The sequence below is a fragment of the Panthera uncia genome, assembly GCF_023721935.1.
Source record: "Panthera uncia isolate 11264 chromosome A1 unlocalized genomic scaffold, Puncia_PCG_1.0 HiC_scaffold_16, whole genome shotgun sequence".
Taxonomy (NCBI): domain Eukaryota; kingdom Metazoa; phylum Chordata; class Mammalia; order Carnivora; family Felidae; genus Panthera; species Panthera uncia.
This window is the reverse complement of record NW_026057576.1, coordinates 32,617,948-32,634,967: the sequence shown is the minus strand read 5'-3', so window position 1 is coordinate 32,634,967 and position 17,020 is coordinate 32,617,948. Positions and strand designations below refer to the sequence as shown.

Below are 17,020 nucleotides of genomic sequence, written 5' to 3'. Positions count from 1 at the left end.
GAGGCAATACCGAGATATTCAGCAGATCAATAAAACCAATGAATATTACATCCCATGTATTTGAATTTAGATTTTCAAAACGTAAAATAGCTGATTAGTGGTAAAGAGATGTTAAAATTTATTTCTCTAGGCATGTGGGTGGCTCAGTCGGTTGAGCATCTGACTTCAGCTCAGGTCATGATCTCATGGCTCCTGAGTTTGAGCCCCACATCGGGCTCTCTGCTCTCAACAGTCTGTTTTGGATCTTCTGTCCCTCTCTTTCTCTGCCCTTCCCCTGCTTTCTCTCTCTCAAATAATAAACATTAAAAAATAAAATAAATAAAATAAAAGTTTATTTCTGGACCTCTTGAGAATAAAGCTGGTTTTCTGTAAATTGTAAAGAGAGATATGAAACATTTTGATAAGATAATCCAGGCAGAATCAGAACAACTTCACTTTCGATTAACCAGCCTGAAAATGACTCCTTTAGCAATTGCAATCTCACTTTTTCATCTGGTCATCGAAGAAACCAATGATACAATATTCTATTGAATGCGGATGTGGCAAGTCATAAATAAAAAAAAATACGTGTTCATCGCTTTGCCATACTGTTACCGCTTAAATTCCTTCTCACCTTTGTTTTGTGATACTGGCTTTTTCCATATTCGTGGGTGTTGTATTAGAAATGTCACGTCAAGATTACTAGTTTATGGAATTATTTATAAGAAACCAATAAGTAATCTTATTGGCTTAGCATATACAAAACTTCATGATACAAAGGAATGCAGTAAAGCCTCTATGATTGTTTCTAGGTGAGACTACCAAGTTCGAGAAAAATTAATATTGCAATTTCTCCAGAATATTTTGGAGAACATACCACCAATGTTATGAAACCTTTTTTCAGACAGTAACAAAAACTTGAGAGCAATATTAAGAGAGGCATGATTTCTATGATATCTTTTTGTTTTCTTGGAGACTATAATCCCTACTCCCTACTTTTCAAATTATTTAATACTATTATGAACTATTAACATAGACCCTATCAAAATTATATGACTGCCAATTTAAAGGAGAAGGCATATTGCCGGCATAATTTAATTTTTTCAGACAATAACCTGAAGATACTAAAGAGGAAAGATGTTAGATAGGGCAGGATTGCAGCATGCACAAAATCTGGAACAGCAGAACTGTACTTTTGGTTTCAGTGTGGGTTTAAGCCTCTGAGCGAATTGCCATTGGATAAGTCCTTTTACCATTCTGAGTTACAGAATCCTTAATTCCTTAATGTCCTATAGATTTGTGAAAGTGCTCTGTGAATCGGAAACAGAATTTATCAGTATTAATTCGGGCTTGTGTAATTATTCTTTTATTTGCCTTGCCCGATCCTGTAAACCCTTAGGAAAGCAAGTGTGATTTTCACATAAGTAGTGCTGAATACCAATATTTTAAACAAAATATAGTGACAATCTGTATAAGGTAAACAATGAGAGTTCCAAACTTGGTTTTGTTTGTTTTTAGCAATCTTTGAAAATATTATGAAATAATTTGACTGAGTAACATAACTTCAGGAAGTGGATTTTAAAATATAAGTCATAATCACAATGTAGTTGATAAAAATGCTATAGGTAATGTAATATGTATAAGAAAAAAAAGGGAGCGAATGTTTGAGGAAGGAAAGTTTGAGGGAAACATTCCTCTCAAAGTGAAATCTTTTACTTGTTAGACAAAAAGGGGAATACATATCTTGACCGAATGAGTGAGAAGTCAACTTCTATGATACAAAATTTGTAAAACATCACTGAAATCTTCCCTTTCTTAATTAGTCCTTGTAAGATACTCATTACCACTTAAAGTAGTTTTAATAAATGATGGGTTTTTTTTCAAATCTTATTTATTTATTTTGAGAGAGAGAGAGAGAGCAGAAGGGGCAGAGAGAGAGTGAGAGAGAATCCCAAGCAGCCTCTGCACTCAGCACAGAGCCCAATGTGGGGCTTGAACCCACAAACTACGAGATCATGACCAGAGCCAAAACCAAGAGTAGGATGCTTAACTGTCTGAGCCACCCAGGTGCCCCTAAAGTTACTTTTTGATAACTCTCTGAAGTATTTGATTATTCTCTCTGAAACAGTAGAAGAAGCTGCACCCTCTTTTGAGAATACTGAGAATATAATCCCTAATGTCCAATGGGATATTCAGTACTATTCGTGTCTAAAATTAACAGAAAAGGATTGGTGAACCATGTGCAAGCATCTCCCAAAGCATGTAATAGAGAGTTTGAGGATGGTCCATTAACTCGCTGATCAATTTCTGTGTGCTATATTGATGCTATAGTGACCTTTAAGAATTCATTCTCTTTATATCCTACAAAGCATTGTTCTCAACAATTGTCAAATAATTGTATTTTGTGGGCACATTTATTTTAAAAAGCATAACAGTTTGAGGACTTGATACTTTAGCGGGATGGAAGAAGCCTATAATATGTGCCCCATTCCTGACTCTCTTCTGATTGCAGCATATAGCCAGACAGGATTCTTCATCTGAATGACTCTGGTCCCTCAACCCTGGTTAGATTGGTGAGTCAACTGACAGGTTGCTCTCCGCTCACACTTGAAAGCAATGAACGGCATGGTAGGCGTAGGGATTCTGTTATTCGTTAAAAGAGAAATGATTGTCATTATGAAAAGGTAATGTCAAGGCAACATAAGGTCAATTCCTATGGTAGTCTATGCCACCTAGGCACAAAGTACAAGTACCCTGAAGGCAACATATTGTAATTGGCTTCGTTCTTTGTAACTTAGGGTCCTTGTATAACACTTCAGTGGTGCTCAATGAAAGAAGCAGAGAATTCAACAAATAAATGAGCAAAAGAAAGAATAGGTAAGCCATTCAGTCTATCCCAATAAGCCTAAAACCATAAAGATCTTCTGAGATGTGGACAAGCTGTGCACCCTTCTTGATATGTATTACACTGTCAGAAGAAAATTAAAAGAAAAATCCAATTGGGCAGATTATTGTGTTTTTCTTTTTAATTTAGGAGATGTCATTCACAGAGAATGAGATGGTAGAAATAAGGGATATGTGGAGAAACTAGGGAAAAATGCAAACTACTACATCCAAGTTATAAAGAGCAAGGTGCATTAGAACTTACCCATTTGTTTTAACTCACAAGACTGTGACCCAGGGGCCACTCCTTCGTTTACTGTCTGCTTCTGGGGCATAGTAGCCCAGGGCAGACACACTGTAGGAACTCAGTCGATGTTTGTTGAATGAGTAGAAAGAGAGGCTTCTTATTTTACAATGCCATGGTAAGAATATATTGACTTTAAAATGCTATTTATAAATATGTGTTTTCACCCATCATGTGAGATTATGAGATGGTTTTTAAAAGGGACTTTTTCTGAAATCCTTTCGGTTCTTGCCCCAAATTAATTTCAAACCAACTGTAAAAATTAGAAGCCACAAGCATCTAGGCTATGACTCTGTGGTAACCATCTGACTAGCCAAAGTATCAAAGTTATCTGAAAGACGGTTAACCCATTCCTGTCGAGAACCCAGTGAGATTACTGTCAAAGACATTTTTCAAAAATCTTATTTTACCGGCAAACAGATACCTGGCAAAAACAGTTGTGATACCACAGTTGCTTTCCAAAATAATCACGATCAGTGTCCCTGTGGTACACAGGGTATAACACATCACCTCTGTGTTAATGAATTCAAGGGAAGGCAACACCGCTATTAGTAATAGCTTTTTATTCGGAGTCCTCATTTTCCAGATAGGTCACATTAAACACAGCCATTAAACAATAGCGTTGAGATAAATCCATACAATGTATGCTGCTTTTGTTGTTGTTGTCCTTGTTCACCAATCGCTTGGTGCAGCTAAGAACCTTATGGAGTGATGGGGCTGATGAATGGGAATAGCCAACCTGCAAAACACTGGGGCCAGGAAAGTCAGACTTTAATCAGGTCTCATTCAATTATGTTTCAAATCAACACATCTTGATAGCCAAAACTCTCATTTGAATTAATGCTGTGATAAATGCTGTCTGTTGTCAAAAGAATATAATTAGACAATAATGAGTGGGCATATATTATGCCAGACCTCAGTCTACTTGTTGGCCTCAGCAACTTCTACTCCATTAGGCAACAAACAGCTTTTAACCTGGTTCTAATAAAGCATACTGCCCTATTACTACATGACTTTTTTTCCGGTGTCATTTTTTAAATTGAGCACTGCCTAAATCCTTTAAAGGGAAGTCATGTTTTACAAAATCTCAGGAAAGTGAAACAGAGTCAATTTCCCAACTAGGAATTCAATTAACTCATGGAGTAGTGAGCCAATCTTTGTATATTGACTGCAATAAGGATAAGTATGTAAGGTTAAGAAGTAATATGAAAGCATTCTTTAAAATTGCATGATATGTCTCTTTAATGTTTACTTTGGTATAGGTATAACTAACACTGATTCTCACTACTTTGAACTTTGATGAAAAGATCTTTTATCATTAACATTTAATGAAAAGGTTGTTTCGTTACTGATTTTTTTTTTAGTTCATCGGTAAACAATTTTTAGAACTTTTTGGCTTTCTTACAAAAATTTCTATAAATTCTTAGTCTGTGCTTCACTCCAGTTATTTAAGGACCTAAAAGACAAAGTATTATCAAATTATTCTTTTTGAATGTGTGGGATTTTTTTGAGGGGTTGGTATTTGGAGGATGTGAATTAAGACAAATTTTCCACATTCTGAATTATGCTGAAACCCCTTGAAACATCACTGTTGGATCATGCATCACCCCTTAAAGCAAGTTGCTCTGTAGCGGGGTGATTTTGGCATCTCATTGACTTCCTCGGAAGCGGAGCACCAGAGGTCTGTGATAAAGGCAGCCGCCAGCCAAATGAATAAAGGTGAGATTCCCTCAACTCAACTATAAGAGCTTAGAGTCCTGACTGCTGAAATTACCACCAACTTGTAAATAAATAATCACTACTAAATACAGATAATGTGTTAAACAGCTAACACTAGTAAATCACTGGTGACAGAGAGCCTAAAGGTAAATCCCTCACACATTGGCACAACCAATTCTTAAAATCTTATAGTGTTTTAATGTCTTCAGACATATAATAAATTGAACAACTGGTTACTCAGCGTTAAGAATGTTTTAAAAATAAACCCTACTCTCTTTGTTGATCTCATTTACACACTGCCTTAGATTGAACTACGCGGCTATCTGTCTAGTAAGAGAGAAGCGACACTTGGTAAGACTAAATGGAAATTAGTTTTCCATCAAATTTCAGCTATCAAGCTAAATCAACCTGTAGTCTCCTGGCAAAAAATAACATCATATAACAGAGACAACACATTTCAGATACATAAATTGTCCAAAATATAGAGAGTCGATTAGGTTTCACATGTACAAGATCCCTTCTTTGCTAATTTAAACATTTATGAATAATAAAAACCAAGAGTAGAGCTTTGGAAAGGCTGTTACTAGGAACCAAATCCAGTTCTCGAGAGAATAAGGCTGATGGGAGTTGTCCGCTCTTCCCTTTCACAGCGGCTTTGCAAACGAGGTACAGTTTAAAATCTTGACGGCATTTGACGGAAATATTTTCAGTTGAATTTTTCGAGGTTTAAAATTACAAAACTTAATTCAGTTCATTGTTTGTTTTTGCTTTTGTTTTTGTTTTTAATATAATGGTTTTATGACATTTATGCTGTTTCTACACTGGCTTGGTGGCCAGAAAAGAAGGCACAGAATTCTCCACCAGTTTGCAAATAATGCATTTTTCTGCTCCAGTGCACAAACAGCCTTTATTTAACTCAGCACCACATTTTGTAAGGTATGGGCTGGAAACTGTTTGTCATGAAGCTGTAAAATGCCAAAAATTTTCGACGCTGAAGGAAAATGTCAATCAAGGCATTTTCCCATCTGCTGCTACTTCTGCAAGTGCTAATTTTGTTTTTCCCAATTCCTGAAATTTGAGGTTTCCTAGCCTCATACGGAAGTAAGTTTGAAACTTGCTAAATGTCACAAGAAAAGGTGTAACCAAAGGAAGGAATAGAAGGTGTATTGTTCTCGAAGGACGCCAATAAAAGGAGGCAGAAAAGTACGGAGAAAAAGGAAAAAAAACATTTTGCTAAGACCCAGACCTCTTGGAAAACACTACACAATGCAAGTAACCTTTGCTGGTACCACACATGCATTAAAGCATTTTTCATGGTTTTGAAATATAATGGGAACACACACCTTGAACCACGTAAGATACTTTTGAGAACCAATCAACGTTATGATATCTACATAGGCAGAAGCTGTATGTTACTGGAAAAACGTGAACAAGTTTCAGGTATTGGTACACATGTAATTCTTGTGACTTAGCGTGACTTTAATAAAAGCTTCTACAAGGACTTGCACGTAACCATGACTGACGGATGTATTTTTTGACCTTTCAGTTAGCTCCATCAGCTCACTCAAACACATTTTGAACAGATTATGTACTGTAGTACTTGGTAGACTATACATTAAACAAGAGACTTTGCTCTGAGGCACTGCTTCCCACATTCCATGGGGAAAAGGAAGCAGGAAAAAACAAAACTCATAGAGTTCGACAGCTACCGAGGCAACACTTGCCATTTACAATATAAGCCCAAATATTTTTGCAACACAACTATATATTAATTTAATAAAATACACAATATAGCTCTTATACACTCAACAATTTGGCTCATATGCACTGAATCTGCAATAAATCAATAAAAATATGTCATTTGATGTAAACACATTGAATCTTCTTACATTTGCACATTTAAATGGTCATGTGATTTGTGATGTCTAAGACATTTTCACTTTCCTGAGCTATTTTAGTGTCCAGAAACGAATGAAATATATTGATCGTGTTCATTCCCTCCGAATATTATCATTCAATAGTAACTATTCTTCAGGTCAAATTTAAAACATATCCATCATTATTTATATGTTTGTTGGACACTAAAATGCTGAAGAGGCATTTTAAGCTTTTAAAAAAATTTCTTCTCCTTTAATGACGTGAATTAGTCTATGTGTGTGCAGGACAAAATGGACTATATCTTTTTACATTTAACTTTTATACGACATGAAGTGTCTTACAAATGACCGAGTTTTTTTTTTTTTTAATTTTTTTTGACTGATGATATGGAATGTCCTTTGTGTTTATATGTGTGGCAGGTAACTTTGTACAGAAATGTTTACCACAAATATGTGTTAATGTTTGGGGTAGCTTGGACTACTGCAAGGTCTTTTCGGGACTTTAAGTAGAAGCCTGTGATGACGGCTAGAAATCCACCACAGATCACAAATTATGACCCTGCTTTGTATGGGGTTTATAGGTAAACAGTTAAGTCAGCATAAATCACGGAGGACAGTCTCAGAGTGATCAGAAATACTTCAACTCTCACGCTGCATACCTTCCTAACAGATTGTCAAAAGGTAACTCGCCTCCTCATCCTCCTTTGTCTTCTTTCCTTTTTCTTCTCTCATTTTCTTTTCTCTTTCGGCATCATTAATTCTGTCCTAATATAAGTTTGGTCAAAACAAAACCATTGTTATCTCTGAAAAAGAAACAGCAGTGAAAAGAACATACTTGTGGGCACTTCAGATGTTCACTAAAAGCCTTAAAGCAGCATTGGTCTTTCTTCGTCCCTGTGAAATGGGTTGTCACCAGGAGGGATCATTTTTAAATTAACAGAAGACACAAGAAAATGCCAATGCTTTTTTTTTTTTTTCCCTCACTTTCTCACAGCCACAGGGTCATTTCCCCGGCAGTCCTGCAAAAGCTTATCAATCTCTCTCACGACTTCCTCTGCATCCACCGATTCTCTGCCCAGATCCCTGTTGGGGTGGTCAAGCTGTTCAAGAACAGCACCCATCTCGCTGGAATCCCGGCTGGCTCTAGAATGCACATCTGCAAAGACCCTTGCCATCTGATCGGGAGCCATGAATGGAGGGTCTCTCGGTTGCTTACTGGGTGACAGATACTGACTGTCAGTGGGCAAGTACTGGCTGCTTGCTTCGGCCAGGCCTCCTGGTTTCGCTTCGCAACCATCCAGAGAGCCTTTTGTTGAGGTGCAAGGCTCGATGCATGCCTTCGTTGGGCTGCTTGATGCTGAGGGGACCTCTTGGAGGAGAGGGCTCAGGGCACGTTTGGCTTTTAAATAAGGTTTAACATTGGCAATGAGAATAGTGTGCTCTCGCTTGTCTTTTCCAAATGTACAAAAAGTCTTTTTCCCGGTGGGATTCACAGTTTCGTAAGTCTCAGTCTCAACATTAGCTTCAACTGTGGGTACAAAGAGATTTGTGCGGTAATCTGCATTTTCAGCCTGATTGGCTGCAGGGAACTGTGGCATCCAACACCTGTCAGAATGACCAAGCACTCGGCATTCATCTGTGCAATTAACGCACTCTTCTGGTTCTGCAAAACAAAAGAGAAAACAGCAAATCCAATCATTAGGGTTGCTTTTAAATTTCTACTGAGGCTGCGATCAGCTCTCAGTGGGCTTGTTTGACCTCTGGTCTCTTAATTAAAAAGGAAAAGAAAACAATAATTAAAACATTTCAGGATGGTTGCATAAACCTGCTGGTTGAGACAATGGTTTTATTTAAGTCTATTCTCTAGATATTAATGAATTCCCATAGCCTGGGAAGAAGTAAAAAGTGGCCATTGGAGAATCATTCTCAGTGGAATAGAACATCACTGTAAACTAACCTCCTGGAGATATCAGTTAGTCTTTGTTCTGTATAACCCATCCTGGAGACAGTGAACTTCAAAAAGGATTACCAGGATTAATTTTTCAAATCAAATAATGGGGCAAAAACTAGATCACATACTTCCATAACAAGCCCTAAGCTGCTTTTTTTTTTCATGTTTTATCCCTATTTTGCTTGTAATTGTTATTTTGGTGACAGTCATGAAATAAAAGGTTTCCTTTAAAAGCCTACCTTTCCTACTGAGAGGAGCAAATGGAATTTTCTATCAGAATATGTTATGAATAAACTTGTCAAAAAGTGCACATTCCTATTTTATTAGATATGGGTATGGATCATGCAATCAGTTTTCTTCACTTCAGCTTTTTTTTTTTTTTTTTTTTTGGTGTAAGTAGGTGAAAATGGGTTTAGTCAACAGAGTTCAGATGAATGACAACTCATGATTTCCTGTTTTCCACGATAATGTCTTCCGTGAAAATGTTTGCTTCTCTCTTTTGCCAATAGGCATACAGAGAATCTAAATAAAGCAGTCTTTAATGACCTCTCTTTCAAAGATGCTGAACAGAAAATATGAAAGAAAATTCCTTCATTATGACGATAGCTGCATAATTCCACTGCCCCAATATTTTGAACTATAACTGAACTACCTCTTCCCAGTTGTCACTTTCATCTACAAATGATTGTTTCCCCTTATATTTAATGGTTCTTTTTAAATCAAGGACCTTTTTTTTTTTTTTCCAGGAGAGGATATTTACACTTCATCTCTGTGGGATGGGACTAGAATTCCCCACACATTTAGCAACCCTTGGGGCAGCCATTTAATTGATGTGAGAGGATCTCTACAAATTCATAGTGTCCTGTGCAAGGGAAAAAAGGCCACATGGAAGATACTTAAAATAGAAAGCACCATATTTAATAGCCCTGATACATTTATACAGTTACTGTTCAAAGTCATATGTAAAATCTGAGTTCATATTTAAAACATATAAATAATTCCTTATCCAAAAAAGAAAACATAAACTACAACTTGATTTATCTCAAAAGGTTTTAGGATAAGAGAATTTCTTACGAGATTTATTTTTTTCTCGAAAGAAGTTAGAATAGTGTCTTGACAGAATAAAAATATTGTGGTTTTTCATAACACGTGTCATTCATATTGGTGAAATGTTAAAAATGTATTCAGGTAGCTTGCCTGTATTTTAATTTTGTCGTGTTTTCAAAAATATATTTCCATATGAATGAATGAAATATATTAATTGTATTATGTAATGCAGGCAAGAATAGTGAACTCAAGTACTCACACCTATAGACTCAAATACTATCTGTTTCTTGGAAGATTGTTAGACGGACACAAACAGCAGCAGAAAAATCTAGCATTATAAATTTTTTAGGAAGCCTTCCTGTATGGATTTAAAGTCAAACAGAAATTTGAAAACAAATAGATATTAGAAAATTTTCATATCAGGTATCTGTTTTCTCTACGTATTCTGCATGGGAATCATAAAAATCACCTTTACATCTGTGTCTATTTGTGTTAGAAAGAAAATACGTATGATTTCATTCAACCAATTTTGTCCTCCACAAATATAGTAGAATACTGTCTACTTCATTAGATAATATTTTTGTAGCTTTTAGAGCCATGACTTCTAAAAAATTCATTTACAACCAATGCACTCTCTTCAAAATATGCTAACATAGTTTTATATTCCAATATTGACTGGCCTTCAATTTAAGCAATTTGGATGGCCTAGCACTGAATAAATTCAATATGAATTTAAAAAGGGAGTAAAAGAGATAGAATAATGCAGATGTATGAAAGTATAAATCGACCTTGAATTTGAAACCATCAACATGAAATGATTGTTTGCACTTCACAGCTGAAAAATCTGCAGCTTTTTACTTCACTCCTTCATGTCCCAACCTAAGGAGCAAATTCTAAGTATTGATCATGATACATTATAAGCTGTTCACCTTCTGATTAGACTGTAATTTTGATCACAGTGGTTCCCAGACAGTGAAGAAAATCTAACGGACACTTTTATACAAGCAGCACAAACCATGAGCAAAAAGTGAACTATAATTGCCAAGGGTCAAATAAGAAAGAATTTATGAGAAAGTGAAATTATTTCTGAAGGAACATAAATAAAGAGATGAATAGGTAGGTACAAACAAAGAGACATAGGTAGTATATAACGGATGACCACATAGACATAGAAAGTGGACAAAATGAAAAACAAAGAAGAAAAAAGGAGAGAAGAAGGAAAGAAAGCTAAGTGGAGGGAGAGAGATGGGAGGGAAGAGGAGCTGTACGGGAGGATTCCTGTCATGTATACCTTCTCCTATGTATTTTTAAGATCCCCTCGGTACACTAAGTATTTTTATTATAAAATAATAGTGTGGGGCATTTTCTCAAGACGTAGAGCTACAAAGGTAAATAATGAAACTTCTGCCTGTACCGTAGGGAAAATGGAACCCAGAATAGATATGTCAAATTATATACAACAGAACTGAAAAAGAAGCAAATTATATAGACAGCCACTATTTGCATAGATTAGATATTTGTATCAGAAACCAAACTCAGAGACCCTGGGTAGAAGTAAAAGTAATTGATCCTAGTCCAAGATTCACTTTTTTTCTTTTGGACTAATATGAGATTACAAAGAAATTATTTACCCTCATTTAATGATTTCCTCAATATAACATGATTACCCTTTCACAAATGCACCCTTGGCCAAGAAAGATATCATAATCCAAATGGTGTGCAGATGAGAAACTGACAGATAAGCATGCTTATATTACAAAGAGAAAACTATTCTGAAGTCCAACAGCTGGAACTCTGGGCAATTCTGCCTGCAGGGAAGGTTTACAGTGTCACATTTTTAAAATGTATGATTCCTTGAAGGATCATGTGACAACCTGATAAATTTAAGTACTTGTTTAGTATTAAGAATTATTTTCTATGCTCTTATAGACACATCTGAGTATTACACAAGCTCTCAAAAAGAGGAATCTAAACATAGTCATCTTAATTATTTTAATTTTCCATCTTAATTTATATATTTTTGCAAAAGATATAAAGTCACACAAATGATTATAGTACTTGCAATGCAGCTGCACAACAAACCACACACACACACACACACACACACACACACACGTAGAGATCTTTATCTGTGTGTGTGTGTGTTAAATTTGACCTTTCTCCAGGATATAGTCCAAACAAAATTTTAAAACTGAAATGTATAGCCAATGTATTCCTGAAAATTTACTAGCAGTTATTGCCAGAAGAGAAATACAGATGAAAAAATGAAATGCACAGAAATGTTCTATATTCATAATTTAGGAGATAACATACATACATATAAAACGCATATATATATGTACACATTTTTATATAAAGCATTACATGTATAATGTACATAGGTAGGTATAAATCAATCTCCAATAACATTTTAATCTTTCCCTTTGCCCTACAACTATCGGTGCAAAATCCGTGATTGGATCAACAACTTGACTACCTCTGATTTTAGAACTTTATATAATTCAAATTGATTTAGACATAAAGATGTCTGAAATCTGCATATTCATATTGGCTGACATGTCTGAAAGCTTTCTTTTTAACCTAGACTAAGCAGTTTAATAACTTAATCTTAGCGATAGTAGGCAAGCAACCGTTTGGTGCGAAAATACACCTTCAAAGGAGCTGTCATTGTGGAAGTTACATCCTGCAAGGAAAAAAAAAATTATTTAGGTAAAACATCAAACTACCTGCCCTTAAATTATTGGGTTTTAGCCATCTTCCATAAAGCTTTCCATAACTTCATGTTTACAATGTGATTTAAACATTGTGATGTCACTTTATCAATAGGAGTGCAGAGACATCTCAAGGATAGGTAAAAGGTACCAAACATTACTATGTATAAGATTATAATTTGAAGCCAAAGCACTATTTAAACCAGTAGGAACTAATAAAGATTAAGGGCGCATTTGCTAAACATGATTATGTTGGGAAGAGTCAGGGGAAACAATCCTTGCGTATCATGACTCGGTGGTGTTCATTACTGAGGGAACGTGTCAAGAAGCCAGCCCCCATAAAATTTCCTACTCCGGAGTACATCTACCCCTTTATTCTAGTCTCTCTCACTCTCAGGCCGGAATTTATCACAAACCAGAATCAAGCTTACCTTCCCTGTCTTCAAAGCACTATAGCACACTACCCAAAGAGAGATGCTTGGCAACTGATTTGTAACTACTTAAGGAAATATTAGAAAACATAAAAGGATTTCCTCCCCTCAGTTTCCATGTGACTGCTGCCTCCAGAGCCCAGATACTTGTATGAAAACATGCATATAGTCTCTAGCATAAGAATTTCAGATATGCTACAGATTTAATTTTTTTTTTTAGATTTATTTTTTTATAATGAAGAAATAAAGGTGTCACAGAAATCCGAAAACCAAACTCCACATATCAGGGAGTCAATGAGGAAGTTCTAAAATGCTGTGGCCATGGGGGAAGGGCATGTGAGAGAGAGTTTTCTCTGCTTTTTGACTGTCAATAAAATGGCTTTATTTCTGCTTTGTAAACAGCTTTAAATAGGAATAGCTTTCTTCCCTTAGAGTGGTGGTTTCTAGCAGCATCTTAAAATTAGAGTTGTTTCCAAGTAGACAACTCTATAAATGGAAGTCCATTTTTTATTTGTTCTCGTTTTTCTTTTTTTATTTCTAATTTACCTTCTTTCACCAATGTAAGCTTTCATAACACCTAATTAGCTGTCTGGAAAAGCAGAGAGCAGGGACCCATCTCTATTTATGGCTGGCACTGGTGTTTGGGAGATTAACTCTACGGAATCTAAACTAGGAAGCCATCACAGATTATCTACCAGGAAACAATGACAAACCAAGACCTTTGACTGGCAGTTTCTGTGTATCAGTTTCCTACTGAAAGGTTTTGCTGGTATGAGAACAGCTTGTTTTCGCTGTCTTTTTCTGTTCTTCGGCACACACACTCAATTTCGCACATGCACACACACTTCCTTATGAGTGCAACAAATTCCGATTTAATCCAAATATATTCTAACGTATCAGATAAAAAGTATCAATGCTAAAATAGAAACCTCATCAGAATACAGTCCAACAAATCTGTGATTAAATTTTCCTTTCAGTGAGTTGACATAATTCACAAGATCCTGTGAACTGACACTTTGCTAACATAAACAATTCTTTCTTTTTTTGGCGGTTGATGATTATTCACTTACTTTCCTTTACCATCCTATAAACCCCTTACACTTGTTATCATGATGGGGTGAATCATTCTGTATAAATGGCACCTTATCTATATTCATTCAAATTATTTCCATTTATGATTTCTATGTCTCATTTACTAGCCGATTAATTAAAAATAAACCTTCTGATTTCAGTCTATCTGATTACAAGAGGGGTAAAATTTCACTCTCGATATTATTTCTAGAGACAGTGTTGGAAACTTGTCTCAAAACTTTTTTTTCTGTGTCAGATAAGAAAGAAAAATAATATATTACAATTTTATCACACGCTTTTTTTTTCTGCCAGTGTTCACATGACTGCCAGGCTTAATTTTAGCACAATTTTTTAATAAGGTTGGTACATCCCTTGTGCAGGGAAGACAAGGAAGGAGTTAGGGAAAATGTGGCATCAGAGAACCAACCACTAAGATCACTGAGTGATCTTTCATCTACCGCATTGTATGATCCCCGCATTGTGCACGGGGATCTAATGTTTTACTGATCAAGGAACTAACACACAAATACACCTGTGGGATGTGCTGTTGCTTCTTTTGTTTTTTTTTTTTGTTTGTTTGTTTTTATTTTTTTAACATCTATGTATTATTTTGAGACAGAGAGAGGCAGCTTCTTTTGTTTTGTTAATGTCAACGGGACCATGAATCACGTTATGTACGCTGATATGCTCATTTCGTGAGGATGTCTGTTTACACGTTGGCAGTGACACCATGAATAAACTGCAGGTTACAAGTCCAGAGACTTGCATTGTGTCCTAACAACTGGCCATCAGGAAGCAGAATCTGGGCACACAGTTCACGTAATAAAAACACTGAGAGAGAAACGCATATATTTTTAGGTTGATCCACTGCCAATCAGGCTTCCAGGTTTTACTTCAGTTGTGAAATGCCATTCTAGCTGCTTTTGATAGGTGGAAAGCACATTTTGAAGTGGAAGTTATTATAATACTATCAAATAGTCAAACCATGGCAGCTTTGAAGCAGCAATCCCCCAGCGTGCACCTGCATTGCACAATGCTTCCGAATGTATTGCCACGGTTGCATTCAGACACCAGAAACCACTGGCCTATATCGTAGTCAACCGAATCCAATTGCAGCTGGGTATGTGGAGCACTGGGAGCATTTGCACATACTATTCAGTGCACCTGCATGCCTTCAGGGATGGTTTTTAGTGTTTGTGACCCTTTGGACAAAACAACATGTCTACCAGAGTGAATTTTCTGGCATATATATTGACCACATATAGTAATGCTCTAAGATGAAGAAAACTTAAATCAAACGGAAACTTAAAGAATGAGAGCCAAAGGATATAAGGAAATCTGATATAGAAGTAGCAAGAATATCTTATAAGTGAGAATCTAAACCATGCATTGGGAACCTATAGCACAAATATAATTGTGTCCCATAGTGCACTGCCCTGAGATTAACGTTCATATTTTAGCTGTCCCCCCCTTCCCCAATCTGTAGGTGCAGCCATCATCACCTGGGGCAGCAGCAGATGCTTAAAGTGAAGGCACAGATAAATGGGGCCATCTCTTTCTTTCTTTGCTCCTTTTCTTAATGTTTATTTATTTTTGAGAGAGAGAGAGAGCGCGAGCACAAGTGGGGGAGGGACAGAGAGAGAGGGAGACAGAGGATCCCAAGCAGCCTCTGCACTGACAGCAAAGAGCCCAACGTGGGGCATGAACTCACGAACTGTGAGGTCATGACCTGAGCTGAAGTCCCAAAAGTTTGCACGCTTAACCCACTGAGACACTCAGACGCCCCAGGCCATCTCTTTCTTAACTGGTATGTTGATAAGAACTGGCTCTGAAACTTGATACCATACTAATGAAACAAAGTTTGCATTTTTTTTTTTTTTTTGTGTGTGAGTGAGGGACTCTGACAGAGTCAAGAAAAACAATAGAAAAACTCAAAGAAAAACAATACAACTCAAATGCACCACGAGAGTAATAACAGCTCAAATTCAGTGACAGCATTAGATATGTACAGTTCGGTGGTTAGTTTGAAGAAGCTATACTCAAGAATTCACAAGGTAAGAACGAATCAAACACAAACTTTGTGCTTAGGCATTGGAGGTTTTCAAGCAAAGTCATCTTGAATAGAATGTTGTAGAACAGTAATGTATCAAGTAAAAGTTTGTCATAAACAAACCTATGTGTATCCACTTCTAAAATTCTCCAGTCTGTAAGAATTTATCTCTTCACTAAGGCATTTCTACTCTGACTGGAAACTAGAAACTAGGTTTAAAATCAGCTAGGGCAAATAACTCCTGATCAATTACATTTTGAACTATGTTACATGAGGGTCAAGCAACAGAAATACAGAGAAAAGTGTTGACTACAATATTGTGAAAGACTTTGTACTAGTCATAGTGCTTGATCTAAAATTCAAAGGACGATGAGTTTCAACAAAAAGAGAGCAGGAAGAGGATGATCCAGGTGAAAGGGTTAGAAAGTGAAACAGTAACCACACAGGACTGTGCATTTCACAAGATAGTAAAAGACCACTTTAGAAGTCAAAGGACATATGTGGCGATACCAAAAAATAAATTATTAATGTACAGAACATTGACTAGGATTTAAAAGAGAATAGAAAGGCTCTGAATAATAATAATAAAAAATAATGAAGCAGACAATGAACCCTCAAATTATAGGTATTTGAATGTCCTATGTCTCAGAAGATTTTTAAAATATGTGCTTGATCAAAAAGGTATTAGACAGCACTTATTAACATACAAAACTGAGATGAGCCACAGGGCAAGCAGCATTCAAATCAGCATTATTTCTGGAAACAGATATATAGAGTTTTGGTCCCCACCAGGATATCTCCAGCAGAGCACAATAGGACATGACATGATTCACTGGCGTAGTCATTCAGACCCCATTGTGACCCCATTCTGCTAACATCTCATCCTACTCCTTATAAACTAGAGAAAGTCTTAATGCATGTTGACTCAACTGGTATTTTATATTAATAGGATAAATCCTGTATTTTATAATTCTGCATTAGAAAAATATTTCCTCTT

At 36.3% G+C, this 17,020-nt stretch overlaps 1 protein-coding gene across 1 annotated transcript in view; it reads right to left on the bottom strand.

Annotated features, from left to right (window-relative positions):
* Nucleotides 1–3,712: 3,712 nt before the first annotated feature.
* Nucleotides 3,713–17,020, bottom strand: part of PCDH17 (protocadherin 17) — a 98,977-nt gene continuing 85,669 nt past the window's right edge. Inside the window, exon 4 of the mRNA XM_049647033.1 lies at nucleotides 3,713–8,425. Coding sequence (XP_049502990.1) covers nucleotides 7,743–8,425 — 683 coding nt within the window. The 3' untranslated portion in view covers nucleotides 3,713–7,742. The remainder of the gene's footprint in view (nucleotides 8,426–17,020) is intronic.